The sequence below is a fragment of the Hippoglossus stenolepis genome, chromosome 13 (assembly GCF_022539355.2).
Source record: "Hippoglossus stenolepis isolate QCI-W04-F060 chromosome 13, HSTE1.2, whole genome shotgun sequence".
NCBI classification, from domain to species: Eukaryota; Metazoa; Chordata; class Actinopteri; order Pleuronectiformes; family Pleuronectidae; genus Hippoglossus; species Hippoglossus stenolepis.
The window spans coordinates 17,635,211-17,651,529 of record NC_061495.1 but is presented as its reverse complement, the minus strand read 5'-3'; the positions used below and the strand labels follow the sequence as shown (position 1 = coordinate 17,651,529).

Below are 16,319 nucleotides of genomic sequence, written 5' to 3'. Positions count from 1 at the left end.
ATTAGCTTTCCAACCACATAGCTAGCAACCTAAGTTTGTGTACATTAGCGATGAGACCAACCTAGTTTGTATTATATTAGCGATTAGCCCAGCAAACCACATAGATAGTAATTTAAGTTTGTTTACATTAGAGATTAGCCCGCCAACGGCATAGCTAGCAATGTGTTTGGCGCAGCAATTGGCTCACTAAACCACCTAGCCAACCAGACCTGCGAGTTGTAGCCATGTCACCAAGCTGTCAACAACTTGTACCTGAATGAATTTCCATCACCGGAACAGTCAGCGGCTGTTTCACCCTCTAATTAAATGTTGTAATTTAGTTTGGAGCTCATGAACATCAATATGCCAGAACAGGTTATTAGCTCTGACTGGCAACGTTTCCATTCTACTTACAACAAAACAGTTTTTTGTTTCTTACTCCGTCTTAATTCTTCTGTCAGCTGATAGGATGCAACTTTATCTGCCGTCATCAGGGACTTGATTCTCAAGCTTCCTGTTTTACACCAGTCATTCAACAAGAGGCTGGCACACACGCGCACACGCACAAACATATACACGTTTCACTTGTATGGGCACGCACCAACTTTACTGTGCAGAATATTGGCTCTTAATCTTACAGGGAAAGACACACACACACACACACACACACACACACACACACACACACACACACACACACACACACACACATATCTGTTGTATGTGAGGAGCATACAAGTCAGCGCTGCAAGGGGTTAAATGTCTGAGTGATGCATTGATTGCAGGCGAGCGCAGGGAAGCATTCTAGAGAGGGAGATTAGAAGACGGAGGGAAAGAGCAAGCGGGAGAGGAGGGGTAGCGGTGTCTTATTTTACTGCGGAGGAGTGTGTGTGTGTGTGTGTGTGTGTGTGTGTGTGTGTGTCTGGCGGGAAGCCGGGGCTCTCGTGCTAAGCTCCTCGCTCTCTCCCAGCGATATTAAACACGGCTCCGGAGGTTTTAGCGCTACGCCTCCTCCACAGCCACACACGCATGCACACACAAACTCGTCAGCGCCACACAAAAATACAGACACATACATGCACATACACACACATATATGCACACACACACGTGCATGCACATACACACTTAGACAAGCTGCATATCATCACGCTCTACCCGTCAGTCTCTCTAACACTTGCTCACACACACACACACACACACACACACACACACACACACACACACACACACACACACACACAGTGGAATCCCCAGAGGGGAGCTTCAGCACAGCGCTCCTGAATCTCTCTCCAGCAGTCAAACAGAGTGTTGGCAGCGGGTGAAAACCAGTTGGAGCATCCCCCCCCTCCTCCCTCCACACCCTGTCGTCGTCTTCTTTTTTTTCTTGCACTTTGTCTTGCTCACACTTGCTCTTTCCCTGCATCCTGCCCTTCTACCTCTTCATTCTGTCTCCCTCCACATTGGCTCCGCTCGTCCCCTGTATGACTCCAATCACTAACCCCCCACTCAGACACACACTTTGGACCGCCACGACCATCCACGACTCCACACCCCCCACCACCCTTTCATCTCTTGTTATTATCAGCTTCGGCCCAGAGGACGGCCCCGGCCGATTTCATCCACAGATTCATTTATCTGTCATCTGCTGGGGTGTTGCCTCACGCTTCTCCCGCTCCTCCGCCCTTCTCCAACCCTCCACACATCCTTCTGTCAGTCTCTCTTTCTCTCAATTGCCTGCCTTTCCTTCCCGCTTCCTCCCTCCATACGCCCTGCGCTGAAAGAGAGAGGTGAGAGAGAGAGAGAGAGAGAGAGAGAGAGAGAGAGAGATAAACACTTGGACTCGACGGCGAGCTGGAATTAGCATAGAAATGGAAGTTTGCAGTCGTTCCCCAGGTTCAGATGAGAAGCTCTCCTCCCCTTGGCACAGAACTGTTAGCAGGACAGAGGAGTGTGTCTGAATGTATGAGTGCTGCATTCATATTTATGTTAAAATATGTATAAAATTAGCAGTTTTCTGTTCATTTTTCTTCAAGAATCTTAAAATACTTCTAACCAGTCCCACAGTACAGCTGCTTTCAGACATGCACTGAATCCTGAACATTTTTCTGAAATTTTCTGGGGCTGCATGTGAGAATGCAAATGTCTGAGTCAGTTGCTGTGGACATTTTCCAGAACTTTCCTGCCGTCCCCCTAGTAATATGTCTGGAAAATTTCCAAGCGAGCCTACATGAGAATACAGCCGGAAAACGTCTGGGAAATTCACAACTAGCGATTGATCTTGTTGATGACGTTATTGACACACAGGGGACACAAAACCAACAAAAATCTCAGGATGAAAAAGAGGTGACATACACAGAGAAGATGCCGCCAAAGATGTGAACTTGCAAAGACGAGATTTGAGAGATTGGTGTTGATGTCCTGTAGACACAAATTTTCCGCAGTGGAATTTAAACATCATCCTCTGCCTCCTGCATGCTCTGCCCTGACGCCACCCCTCGCCTGAATGTTCCGAACATTATCCTGTTGTTGTGAACACGTCTGACCTGAACAATCTCCTGCTGCGTTCTTTGTGAAAGGAAAACATCCGGACCCACATTTTCCACAGTTGCAAATTCAAACAGATACACACATACCCACAATGCTGAAATGCACTGATTCGGGGGGAAAGGCCTGTTATCAGCACACCACGGCACTGCGCTCTATCTCTGACTCCTCTGTTTAATAGCAGCAGACGCTGCTCCGGTCCAATAAAAAACAGTCTGACTACTTGGTGCTGGATGCCCAACTGTCACAGCCCGAGACCAGAGAAAACGCTTCCAGCTCTTGAGCGCCTCTGTCAAATCTCTTTGTTCCGCTTCCATTCCGCTTTGTTCCGAGCCCAACTATCGCAACTGGCTGCCACAGCGGCAACCAGGCCCAACCATAGCGCACTGACACAAACATTCACACACACTCATGCGTGCGCTAGTGAGCGGAATCTGGCAGGCTGAATACAGTTGAGTCACATTTAGTTTCCTCAAAGTGTTTTTGGTGCCAGCTTTAGTATTATGGAGCATTTGTGTGTGTGCGTTTGTCTGGCACAGGAAAACAGTCAGTTCCTCGTTTCCCTAATTTCTCTCCCAAAGGAACTGTAAAGGAAAGGACTGATTGTGTGTGCGTCTGCTTCTTCTGACTTGTGCGCTTGGTCTTGTTTTGCTTTTGTTGTCCACACACACACACACACACACACAAAAGACATAATCTCACACACTGAACCATACTCTGCTTCTGTGTTGGCTCTCTTCAGGAGGTGGTGCTGTACTGTCTGGAGAACAGAGTGTGTGAGGTGAATCACAGAGACTACGCCGGGTACTGTGCTCTCCATGAGGCGTGCGCCCGTGGCTGGCTCAACATAGTGCAGCACCTGCTGGATTACGGGGCCGACATCAACTGTAGTGCACAGGATGGCACCAGGTAAATAAACACACACATTCATTTACACAGACAATCACGGAAACCTCGACATGCTTAACCACGTCTTTACGTTATACTAACATGATCATGGCTTTTTCTCCGACAAACCATCATAAATATCATTGAAACCAAATCCCATCAGATGACGGGGACAAAAAACACAATAGAATACAGGATGTCTACGTAAGGAGACAAAGATTTGCCAAAGTCCTGTGTGCAAGAAAAAGTGTGCTAGTTGCATCGTTTGTGCACATTCAGCATAGTAATTGCCGTACAGACAACAGAGAGTTTGACTGTTTTAGTCCAATGTGCAGCAACTCTGTAACTATCTCGTCTCTACAGTCCACTATGCTCTGCACCTTCCTTAAGACATGACGATGGTAGAGGTTAGAAAGCTGACCAAGCTTATTCCCGTCAGCCAGATCTAGCTTTTTAAACCCTGCCACAGTAGAACTGTAGGACTGCTTCAATAAAATGGCTACAGAACACAGTAATCATTTGGGTGCACACATGAAAAGAATTACTTCAAGTTAGCCCGTGAGAAATGTCCTTGTGTTTTTTAATATGTCCCTGGCAGGAGCAGGGATTCGACAGATTAGCTGCTGTTTTAAATGGAAAAAGGCCAACGGCTTTCATTGCATTGTATTAGAATTTACAGTAGGGGGTCTGTTCATAAAGGCTGTGCACAGGTGTAAAAGGTGTATTGTTTTGCCGATTTGCGACACTGGTTCACAGAACCCAGCTGAGATCATTGCTAAGTCGAATTTCAGTCTTATAAATCTGAAATCGGTTTCACTGAAACATCACCTCAATATGTCAGTGATATATTTTAAATGCTCCTCACAGAATATTTAATCGTTTGTAAATACTGTATTGTCCGCTCTGTTAATATTCCTTTATCATTAAAATCTATTTTCATTTGTGTCTGTCCAGACCGATTCACGACGCCGTGGAGAACGACCACCTGGACGTAGTGCGGGTCCTGCTGTCCTATGGCGCTGACCCTACTCTGGCCACATACTCTGGCCGTGGCCTCCTCAAGATGACCCACAGCGACAGCATGGAGCGCTTCCTCACTGGTAAGATCCCAGCTGGCTTCTCAGTCCAGTCATGCGCACGGTTTAGCCAGGAATTTAGAAATGCAGCGGTCACGAGTCTCCCTGTGGACATATTCAAAGACAATAGGGTAAAGAAAAAAAAGTGAATTAGACTGTCTGTGACTTCCTGGCAGCAAAAAAGGTGAAGACAAGGGGATTAGAGGACTCTTACTTGTCGCAGGGATTTCCTTGCAAGTGATGTCGATCAGAAATAATGAAAATTAAATAAAATTAGCATCCAAGTACTCACTGACTATATGAATACAAATAAATGGAGTGAAAACTAAAATTTGCACAAAGTTTAATTGAAAATCTATAGAATGCAACATAGGCCAAATTTCCACCAAACCCTCTTCTTTTGCTTTTTAGAATCTAAGACCATGATGGAAATTATAATAAATACATTTTCTAATGAGGAGACCAACATTTTTTTAGACATCAGGTCTGTATGTTGAGGTGGGACAAGGCTAAATTGTTCCTTAATGCTCCAAGTCTTGACTCATTCACTGTTTACTATTCTTTCTGTGCTCTGACCTTTGTGCACCCTGTCGGTATCAGTCCCTCTCTTTGAAATCCTCATCCTCTGCCCTCCAACTGCCACTACACATATCCGGATCTGTCGTCCCATTCCTCCTCTGGACCCCCCCACTCTATCCCCTCCCTTGACCACCTGTTAGACAGGGAGTCTCAGCCCGCCAGGGTGCGTGCTGCTGCCTCTGAGCTCCTCTATCTGGTTACTTAGCAACGCCAACTGTGTTTGCTCAGCGTACGTGCGGAGACGGGCTTCGCTCTGGCTGGAGACTCTTGCTTTTGTATGCATGTGTGTGTCTTTTCACGAAGCGGCCACGCTACAGTCTGACGAGGTGCTTTTAGAGGGCTTCGTCTGAGTGTTTGTAGTTAAACTGAGACAACACAACCAGCGCATGAGAGGAGGAAATGAAAGCGCACGGACGCACACTTCCTCTGTAACAAGCTGCTTAATATTGCATGAACACCTCACTAGGTAAAACGGATTATTTCAGGCTTTTGTAAAAAGCGACAGACGTGGGTGACAAGAGCGTGGAGCGAGGGGAATGAAGCGGGTGTAAGTTGACGGTCGGCAGAAGGGCAAACAGGTTTGCTGCAAAAAGGGAGATTTATACGTAGACAGCTGGAAAGTGGTGTCGAATTTTGAAAAGAGCGTGGACGGATAGATCGATGGCTGCTTGATTGACAGAGCGGGGGAGAGAGGGAGATCGAGCACCAGAGAAAATGAGGGAGAGGGAGAGAGAGAGGGAGAGAGATTGCTGCCCTCCCTCCACCTGGTCCCACTCATCTGGAGGCCGTTAATCCCTCCAAACACACGCCAGACGTCCCACGCCTCAGCACTGGCACAAAGCCCAGCTCTCGCTCTGTGTGTGTGTCTCTCTGTGTGTGTGTGTGTGTGTGTCTCTGTGTGTGTGCGTGCGTGCATGTGTGTTCACGTGTGTGCTGAATACACACTTTGCTCTTGCCGTGTGTGCTTAGCCAGCTCCCTCTGCTTGTTTGTTTCCAGCTCGCTCGCTCTGTGTGGTTTGTGTGTGCGTGTGTGTCCGTGCACTGTGCGACTGTGTGTGGTTCTTGTTTGATTCCTGGCAGCCGTCTGTAGCCCGGCTCTGAACAGAGCCAGCTCTAACCCAGCGGAGACAGTCGCTCGCCTCCCCCGTGGTACCGCCGCTGGCCCCTGACCATCAGCCCTCTCCTCCTCCCCCAAAACATTTGCTCTGTTTGTTTCTCTTCTCTCTCTTGACACCACCCCTCCTCTCTCTCCCTCTGCTCCTCTATTTCACCACGCTCTTATCCATTTCTCTGCTGTAATCTCCCAAGGGCATTTGTATTTGCCCTATTTGCCCTATTTGCCCTGTTGCCTGTCCCTGGGGTTCCAGCTCTTGAATAACAGGAATTCGCTCCTTTGCTTCTCTCCATAGATTATTTTGCTGACCTTCAGGGCCGCCTAGATGACGACCCAGGGCTTTACTGGGAATTCTATGGCAGCGCTGTGTGTGGTGAGTACGGACCAGTGCGTGATCACGTGTGATTTTTATTTAGGTTTCAAATTATATTTTAAACATCTTCATTGCCATCCAGATTTGAGAAATTCATGTCCATTTGTCCTTGAATCTTCTATGATAATGTGGATGCTCACTAATGATTCATGTGTATTTTTTTTTGTGTTTCAGAGTCTAGCGAAGAAGGCGGCATCTATGACATCCTGGCAGACCCACCAGGCCCAGAGGACGAGGACGAAGATGACAAAAGGGAGGTGTTTGAATTTGAGTTCTCTGACCGACCTCTGCTGCCGTGCTACAACATCCAGGTTTCCCTCTCCCAAGGGTGAGTTTTGTTCTCAACAGCTGACACATCTGTTTTATTTTCTGTGCCTCACCGTTGGCCCTCGTTCCTAAACATTGGTGGATTTTTGTCTCTCAGGCCAAGAAACTGGCTGCTACTGTCGGACGTGCTCCGCCGGCTGCGGATGTCAGGCCGTGGTTTCAGACAAGCCTTCCCACACATGGAGGTGGTGACGGTGGCAGAGGCGGAGTTTTACCAGCAAGCGTCACTGTCGCAGCTCTTCTCTTGCCCAGAGGAGCTGGAGGGCTTCCATCCGGACAGCAAGGAGCTGCTGGACCTGGTGGAGGACAGCGCTGAGCTCGCCGCCCTGCTGGGCTCCACGCTGGAGTGTCTGGACGACCGCTGGGACCACCCAGGGGACAGACTGAAGGACAAAATCAAAGCTGTTGGCAAGCTGGGCTCATCCTGACCCCTGGTGCCACTAAACCAGGACCTTGATGCTTACTGACTTTAGTTTGCTTTAAAAACCAACCAGGGGTTATGATGACATGCCTTAGCCTGACCCTTAGCTCACACGCTTCAGCCCTGCTCTGGACCAGCACTGGTGCACTGTACAGATGGATTGATCCGCTGGCTGACCGGGCTGCTCAGATATTTCCCTCCATTAACTGAGGATCAATAAATTTGTGGCTAAGTAGACTTAATAATGGTCTTATTTTTATAAATTAATATATATATAAGTGAATAATTATACATGTGTATATATATATATCACTATATAGATATATGTATATATATGTCTATATATATATATATAGACATATATATTTAAATAGCGAGATTCTTTTCTTTTGGATGTTGCACACGACTTCTCTGAAAGATTTTGTATGTCAACAGAGTAGTCGTGTGTGTGTGGGCGAGCAGCACATTGTCCATGTGTGTAGCTGTACAGGATAGTACTGAGACTGTGCTATTGAATGTGGTATTTGTGTTTATAGGAAGCACATGATGTCCTGTTTTTTTCCCCTCCTCAGACTTTAGCGCTCACTCGAGCCTCAGGGGCTGTTCTGTTGTATCTTTTTTTTTTTTTAAAGCTCAGATTTTGCTTCCTGTTCCGTCTGTAATTTAACATGCAAAACTACAAAATCGTTTGTATAATAAAGTTTTAAGATAATGTTGATATTCACCCTTCGGCACAGAGCTTGTATATAACAGGGAGGCTACTGCAGTAAAGTAATTTTTGGTGTGTTCATTTTTGTTTTAATTTTGTAATTAAAATATCTCATAATTTGTATTTATATTTTACAAAAGAAGTTGCTTTAAAATAAATATACAAACTGCAAGATGAATCATGGGTTCTGCTCGTCATTGCTTCAATGATCGTGACTTCTGAATTTTAATACGTTTTTCTGGCTGCTCCGTCAAATTGAATATTCTTTGCCAAATTATCATGTGCTGCTGCTGCGTGTCGCCAAGGTGTGACCACCAACAAAATCCTGTATTGCCCTCTTTTGGAATATTTTAGTACTGAAGGCATCATGCGATTTATTGCTGCAGTCATGGCCAAAGGACTCAACTCCCACTCACTGCTGCTGTGTGCTTGTAGCGCCCTCCAGTGTTCACAGCTGTTATTAGAGGATTGGCCTTCAGCGCTGAATGCAGGTTTTGTTCAGAGAGGGATGTTTCTAAATATTTTCAAGCTACTAAAAATTGCCATAATCACTTAAAGTTCACAATGCTTACATTACCATGTATTATGACTGACAAAAGACTATTTATTTAGTTGACTGCATCAACACAGACTAACCAGCAGGGCAAAGTGGGCTCCATGTTCACTTTGATTTGAGGAAATGCACCACATAAACTAAAATATCAGCTGAAATGATGAACACTTAAGTTATCATTATCAATCTTTTTGCTCGGTTCTCTACTGTATATTCCTGACTATTTTTTGTAGATGTATGTCCTTACATGAACAAGTGGACAATGGATAGAGAAGTTTGAAAGTGTTGACAGATGCATTTATTTATTTATTTTTAATGGGATTTGTTGACGAACTAAAAAATACAACACTGGCAACCATATCCTCTAAGGCATTTAATCTGTTGATACTGTTCTCAGATGGAACATTAGGCCAGGTGCTGATATCTAGAACCCTACAGCAAGAAGGTGATTGGACACATACACAATGCACAGAGCAAGTAGAACAAAAGGTTAAAGGGAAAGCTGATCCCCCAGCAGTGCTAAATGAAATAGGTTCACTTTATTTTAATAGTTCTAAAATGCTTAATTCTTATTTCCATTTGTATTATCAAGAACTTATTTGTACCTATTTGTAAACACTGTGTATTCAAAATAATTAACACGAGGATTATCTTTAATGATCTTTTATCAGTCTGACAATTAACTTCAATCATCAATTAGGTTTTACAATTTTACAAAACAGTCATAAATGTCCATCACAAGTCCCCAAAGTCCATGTTGTTGTCTTGAAATGTTTCATCCAACCCAACAGTCAAAAACACAAAGATGTTTAGTTTACTATAGTAAGATTCACTCCGGACCGGCCCATGACCCTCCAGCTGGTTAATCTCCTGTTGGTCGGTTTTTACATCATCAGTTTACTTTGAGTATCGGCTCTTCATCCCAGCTCGCATTAATGTGTCATATCAGACGTGGACTTCAGATGCCGTAAGGAAGAAATAACAGCTCTGCAGCAGCGAGTCAGCGTTGATGAGCTTCAATAGAAACAATGAACTAAATATGAACCACACGAGGCAGATAGACTCATAAATTTAATTACCAACTGCCCCTATGTCTGCAGAGAGGGTGAAAAGAGATCCACGGCAGGCTGCCAAGAGCTGAGCCAGAATTCAGGGAGGGGGGTCAGCAGGTCCACAATGGAGCTTTAGAGGAGGGACATGGGAGATCCTGCCCCTCGGGGCATTAATAAACCCCTGGAGAGGAAGCAGACTGAAGCAAGGCTCTGAGATAATCTTAAAACTAATTTTTATGTTGAAAAGAAAGAATGTGCAACATCAATGCTGACTGTATTTAACTGCAAAGTCAGGAGAGCTTTATAAAGCAAAGTCAGAGTTTCATGTTCTCCAGGCAGAGAGGAGTCAGACCAATTCATGCACCCAGAAAGAAATGCCATAAAGTGTCAGTGGTGCATATATTTCTCAACATTGCACGGTCACTCCCCTACTCTCCTGTGCAAGGATTTTCCCTCCTAATTGTCACTGAAATGCATTTGAATGATGGCAGCTCTGCATGTAGCCCCCTAAAACTGCCATAGCAAAGGTCTGCCTCTTGTGGAAACACTCAGAATTTCATTGGTAGATTAATGCTTAGATAAGTTAGTAGGACTTGTTTTTCTTTTTCTGCTGTTGTACACTGTTGCAGACGTTCTCACACGTGTTGTACTTGTTGCTTTGCTCTGACTTTCTGTCCAGTTAATCCCAAACCATCTCTATGTGGTTACTGGAGTCTTGTCATCCTTTCAGGCAGTGCTGACACAACCTGCAGGTACGTTCAGAGTCATTATCTCAGTGCAGGATGAACCCCTGACCCACTGGACTAACTTTCTCTGTTTGTTGACTTTGTTCGTGCCATTATGGGCAAATATAACACCACAGTATGGTATTGCCCTAAAAATGCATCAGCTGGTCTAGTAGCATGGTTTAGTGTCTCTACACAGACAGAGGGTTTGTAAATAATTAACAAGTTTGAGGACATGTAGTGTGGTTGTTAGCATCAAATTTCACAGGTTTGTTTACTTCCACTGCTGCAGGAAAAAAAGCTCAGTGCATGAAGGAGCGACTAGCAGGCCTCCCCACCTTTAAAAAAAATATTTCATTTCAATTAGATTTTTTGGGGAAAATAGGACAAGACGGTGAATATCCCTTGTACGTTTGAAAGTCTTCTGCACAATTCAAGTTACCAACCATCATTAGATGTTAGCAGGTGTTAGCGGCCACCAGCAGATGTTAGGGACATAACTTCAGTTGTGCACCTTAGCGACATCAAGTGTTTTGGCCTTGTAATCAACGATACAGGCCGAAGTTGAGGGTACGCTGAGGCTAAACATTTGTTTTGATAACTCCCATACAATAACAATTTATATACACAAAAGTATATATTTTTTATTTTATTGATGTAGTTCTTGATTTAAAAAAAGGGAGGTTTGAAGTCTGTGCCTCTCTAATTAACAAAATAAGTTGCATGAAACATTATAATTATAGTGTATTATTCATCCAATGCATTCGTCTCAAAAAGTGGAAACACTACTTTATCCCAAAAATGTATATCAACTATTATTTTTCTAAATGAATAATAATAAAATATTAATATAATATATACAAATTATTATTACTATTAAGATTATTGCATTTATTATTATGATCATCGTTATTGTTATGATTATATGTATTATTATATTGATTGTTATTATTAGTATTTTCATTATTTGTATTATTGTTGTCATATTTATTATTATATTATTTTAAAATTATTATGATTTATATTATCATTATTATAATTATCTTTTTTCCCCCCTCTCTTGTGCGTCTGTTGTCTCGCGTCACTTCTTCCGGCGTGGTGACGTCAGGTCAGCTGATCTGTGCTGAAGGTAAAGATGTCGCTGACAGACAGTGGAAGAAGGATGGAGGCTGTTTTCTCCGCCGTGTTCGCCCTCTGCTTCCTGGCTTCAGGTGAGCGACTGAGCGTCGACACATCGGGTCATGGTTCATATTATTTCTTTCTTTCTATTCTTTATTCTTCGCCTCCATTGAACGACAACACATTAGCTTCATGCATCACGGTTAGCATCGTCCTTTAGCTCGCTGCTGGTTTCGTACGTGAGATGCGATGTCGTAGCTTTGACACGAATCATGAAATGTGAGATAGTATTGCTTCGTGGTCTCTACATCACATGTTTAATCAACGTGGGATTCAAACCATGTGGTTAAAATCCGAGGAGCGCTACGTTGTTGCTAACATCCTCTTAGCGCATTAGCACACTGTACAAGCTAGCGAGGAGGCGATTCGGCGTTATTAACAGATTCGTTAAGTGGACATTTAACCGAATGGAAAGGTACGTTCATTAGCTTCCGTGTAGCTTGTATGCTAGCCGCCAGAGGAGTGTGCTGTCATGTGGTTTCTTCTAAACTGGTAGTTCCTCTTCGACACTCATCAGCTGGTCTCAGTCACGGGTTCCAGCCTCCATCCACAGTGCTGTGGAGTTAATGGCTCATCGTTACTCTGACCCCGTGAAGCCACGCTGCTGCTGCTGCTGCTGTTTGCTGTGACCTTTTTTAAATAACACCTCACTGAGAATGAATTACAAGAGCTGCACTGACAGACGAGACGTGGCCTCTCATGTCACAGCTCCAGTTATCCATTATTGCACAACAGCAGCGGAGGAAGGGAGGACGGTCAGTGAAGCAGTTTCAAGTAGAGCTGGACGATATGGCTAAAAAACAGAAGCAAATCATAGTTTATTTATGTAAGCATAAAGTATACGCTATAAAAACAACACCACACCCCCCCCATCCATATACAGAGCCAAACAATATAGACCGGAACCAAGGAAACATGTCTGTGAAGCTTATACAATTGTAAAGAAGAAACATTGAAGGCAGGGAAACAAAGAAAGATATAACTATCAAGATAATTGTAAATAATAAGTGTATACATAAATAGCATAAAGGAATATATCTCTAAAACAGACTAAGATGTATAAATAAATCAGATGTAAATTTGCAGTCTTAAGGATTGATTTTCTTCTGGTGAGTATTGGGGCCATGATTTTATTCTTTTCCACGTGTTTTTCTTGGAGTGACCAACTTCTCATTTGTCCCCACAGGTGTACATGGGGACAGCTTGACAGTGCTGCAGGCTCCAGAGTTTGTGTCCTTTCAGAAAGGAGACTGGCCTGTTTCTGGAGAGAAGATCCCCGACCTGGTGGCTGTAACCATGGGCTTCTCTGTTAAGGAGGTGTGTTATTAAAAAAAGAAATCCCCACAAGTTGAATACTATTTGTTATTTTCAGAAGTAGCTTAAGATGACAGTTGTGCTTGCATAGTCTTTATTTAGAATGTGTGATTTTTTTTTTTTTTTGCAGGATCTGTCCTGGCCAGGCCTCCAGGCTGGTCCATTATTCCAGCGTCCCCGTGCTAACGTACTGGTGGTGGTGAGAGGCGTTGACAGCTTGGCGCTGCCTCAGAGTGTGGCCTCCTACCCCTTGGAGAATGTGAGTCAGACCTGAGTGTGGCCTAACTTGGATGTTTTGCTCATCAAATAAATGTCTTAGTGTAAAAATAACTGCAGACCTGAATATAAGTTGAAGGAAATGGCTCAGTTTTTTCAGTGGTTCATCTTCTCTCTTGCAGCCGGTACCTTTTACCCTGGATAGTGTTGCAGAGACAGTCCACTCTCTGTTTGCGGAGGACACCCCTGTAGTGTTGCAGCTGGCCCCTAGTGAGGAGGTAATGGCAATATACTGAGACTGACTAAGCTACATCTGTGAAAGCATGCTTAATGTACTAATATGTTATGTTTTGTTTTGTCTCTGTCAGAGGCTGTATATGCTGGGGAAGGCTAACGCAGTGTTTGAGGACCTACCAGTCACCTTGCAGCAGATTCGTGCTCGTCTGTCCCAGGACGGCTCTGTGCTGTCCTCCCTGCCTCTCAACTCCCTCAGCAGAAATGCAGAGGTCAGTTTCTATCAGCAAAATCATAAACACATGGTCTTACTCTGCTTATATCTCAACCAAAATCAATTTTTTGACTGGAAAATCATACTGTACTTCCAAAATAGGGTGTGGAAATGTATATTCTTATGCAGTTTTAGCACACAAAAGTCACTATCTGTTTTTTTTTTTGTCACATAGCAAATTTATAACAACTTATATCCTTGAATTTCTCTACACTGTGATGGGAAAACTGAATTTTCTTCTGTCTGTTTTGTTGCTTCTCAGGCGGATCTGCTCTTTCTGTCTGAGGTCCAAGTCCTGCACGATATCACAGCTCTTGTAAGTTGATCTGGTTCAGAGGATGTTTTTGTTTCTCGTGAAAGTGAGGTTAGTCTGTCAGGTTTGACTCTTCTGTCCTTCTTATAGCTACAGAGACACCGACATTTGGCTAAGGACCACTCCCCTGACCTCTACTCTTTGGAACTGTCTGGCCTGGAGGAGCTGAGCCGCCTTTATGGTCAAGACTCTCCCCAGTACCGTGATGCTACTGCCATTCTTGCCTCTGTCCTGCAGAAGGTGAGGAGGAGATCTGAAGAAGTGACAGGCCTTAATTACACAACCTCCCCAAGCCAGACGTTGAGTTCTGTTTTTAATCACATGTATATCTTTATGTTGTAGTTTGGAGAGGATGTGTATGGTCTCTATGGCAACAGTGCTGTAGTGGAGGTTGTGACGGTGAAGACCTTTGAGACTCCTTTGACCAGGAAGTCCCGCTCGATCCTGGAATCCAAACAGATCGTAAGTCTGAGGCAGAAATGCTTGTGAAATATTTACCAAACTGACGCTGAACCAAAAATGAACCTGCACGGCCAGTATTTCCAGTGTTGCTGTCGTGTCACCCCTCGCATCGCCTATAAACCCAGTTCCAGTCCATGCTTCTTTGTTTTTATGACTTAGGTCTGGAACCAGGGAATGCTTTGATCATCCACTCTATTAAAAAAAAAAAGGGGGTAAGGGGAATGGGGGTGAAAGGGGGACGGGGTCCCGCAGAGTCCGTTCTGACATTGTTTTTAAAGCATCTTATGAGACGTTATCCCCCTCAACACTCACATTCTGTTGGGTATTCATTGTAGAGAGGTGAACAGTAAAGGGTCTGGGGTAGATATTAGGGAAAAGCTGGATAACACAATTCTTTTATAATCAGCTGCTGGTTTATAAAAAATGGTTTGGTTATTGAAACTGTTTCAGGGAGTTAAAGCAACATGCAACAATTTCTCCTTAAAATAACTGTCAAAGCCATTTTATACTCCCACTCTTTGCCCTGAATGTCTGTTCTTCTGGTAGAAAACCCCTTAAATCGAACCTTTTGTTAGAATTTCCACCTATTTGACATCCCCAAACGCAAAAGCTTGTAACAGAGGAACTGTAAGGTCGTAATGCATGTAGGACACCTCATTTGAAAGGTAACCAAATTAATCACCATTTGTGGCTGCAGATGGCGCTGTTGCAGACGTTACACAGTGTCAAGTGAAACATCTAAAGTTGAATTAACATCTTTTTAAGACAGTTTCAATAAAGAAATGGATTGTAACCGTCATTAAGGTTGAATGTATTGTGGCACTGTTGTATTAGAGTTTAATAAGTTTCAGTTTTTTGGACCTGATAAACTGGCAAGTGGGTGTAAACAGTTAAAATTGGATGTATTATGATTTAAGTGCAGACTTATTTCAATGGAAACTAAGGAACCAACTGCTCTGTTTTTGTCAATGGTTTTTCAGAGTAACCCAGGCAGCCCATACAACCTGGCCTACAAGTACAACTTCCACTACGCTGTCATCTTCAACATCGTTCTGTGGCTCATGATCACTCTGGCCCTCGCCGTCATCGCCATCTCTTACAACCTGTGGAACATGGACCCGGGATATGACAGCATCATCTACAGGATGACCAATCAGAAGATCAGGATGGATTAAGTCCTGACCATCGACACTCCAGCTGTTCCCGTACTCCCCTGTAGTGAATGTTGGTGTTTTGTGCGGTCTTGTTTAGTGAAAGAACTGTGACCACTTGATGGGAGAAAGAGCATAATACTGACTCACCTCTTTGTTTACAGCACTGGCATGATAACAGACATGACAAAAAATATATTGCAGTGTTTTGCTCTCAGAATTGTTGACATAAAATGATTCGATATCATCTTCCACCGGTGTCACGTCATTCCTGATGATTTTATCTCCTCATCAACTACGTTTAATTTTCCGCCTAGTGATTGCAATTGTTATTTTTATTGTAAAAAAGAAACTATTGTAATGTCATGAGAGAACGAGATTTGTCTGGTTTCTGTGTGCAGTTGTTGTGCTTGTCTTGCTGTGTGAAACTGTTAAGTTAAATTAAATCTATGTGTATATATTGAATATACAAAATGCAACTAAATGAGAAACTGCTGTACTCTTATTGTGAAAAGATTTGTGTAGTGTTTATTTCAGGTACCCTGCTTCTATTCCAAATGATAAATACATGTGGGTTTACTTAAATACTTGATCATATTGAAGGTTGTTAAGGATTGGATGTGAATAAATGAAGCTCTGTAAATTGCAATAAAATACCTGATGATAAATTAATACATGAATCCATTATTGTCCATTTAAGAGGTATTTAGCATAGACGGTACACATTTGCTGCTTTATTGTACACAAAGTTGTTCTTAAGTTTACTAAATTCTAAGCATATTTAAAGATTTTCCTATTGTATTCAAAATAAAACTGCATAGATATTCTTCTGG

The 16,319-nt window shown here is 43.4% G+C and overlaps 2 protein-coding genes across 5 annotated transcripts in view; both read left to right on the top strand.

The window, feature by feature from the left end:
* bcor (BCL6 corepressor) overlaps window positions 1-8,191 on the top strand; it is a 33,433-nt gene extending 25,242 nt beyond the window's left edge. For all 4 annotated transcript variants that reach the window (XM_035175062.2, XM_035175061.2, XM_035175059.2 and 1 more), the window contains 5 exons: window positions 3,269-3,435; window positions 4,369-4,514; window positions 6,479-6,556; window positions 6,731-6,884; window positions 6,981-8,191. In XM_035175062.2, the coding sequence (XP_035030953.1) occupies window positions 3,269-3,435; window positions 4,369-4,514; window positions 6,479-6,556; window positions 6,731-6,884; window positions 6,981-7,311 (876 nt within the window). In that variant the 3' untranslated portion in view covers window positions 7,312-8,191. The remainder of the gene's footprint in view (window positions 1-3,268; window positions 3,436-4,368; window positions 4,515-6,478; window positions 6,557-6,730; window positions 6,885-6,980) is intronic.
* Window positions 8,192-11,429: 3,238 nt separating this feature from the next.
* atp6ap2 (ATPase H+ transporting accessory protein 2) lies at window positions 11,430-16,158 on the top strand. Its single transcript, XM_035175401.1, has 9 exons — window positions 11,430-11,554; window positions 12,709-12,839; window positions 12,967-13,095; window positions 13,235-13,330; window positions 13,421-13,558; window positions 13,823-13,876; window positions 13,964-14,113; window positions 14,216-14,335; window positions 15,316-16,158. Exons 1-9 carry the CDS (start codon window positions 11,479-11,481, stop codon window positions 15,508-15,510), a joined length of 1,089 nt encoding a protein of 362 aa, XP_035031292.1. The 5' UTR covers window positions 11,430-11,478; the 3' UTR covers window positions 15,511-16,158.
* The last annotated feature ends 161 nt before the right edge of the window (window positions 16,159-16,319 follow it).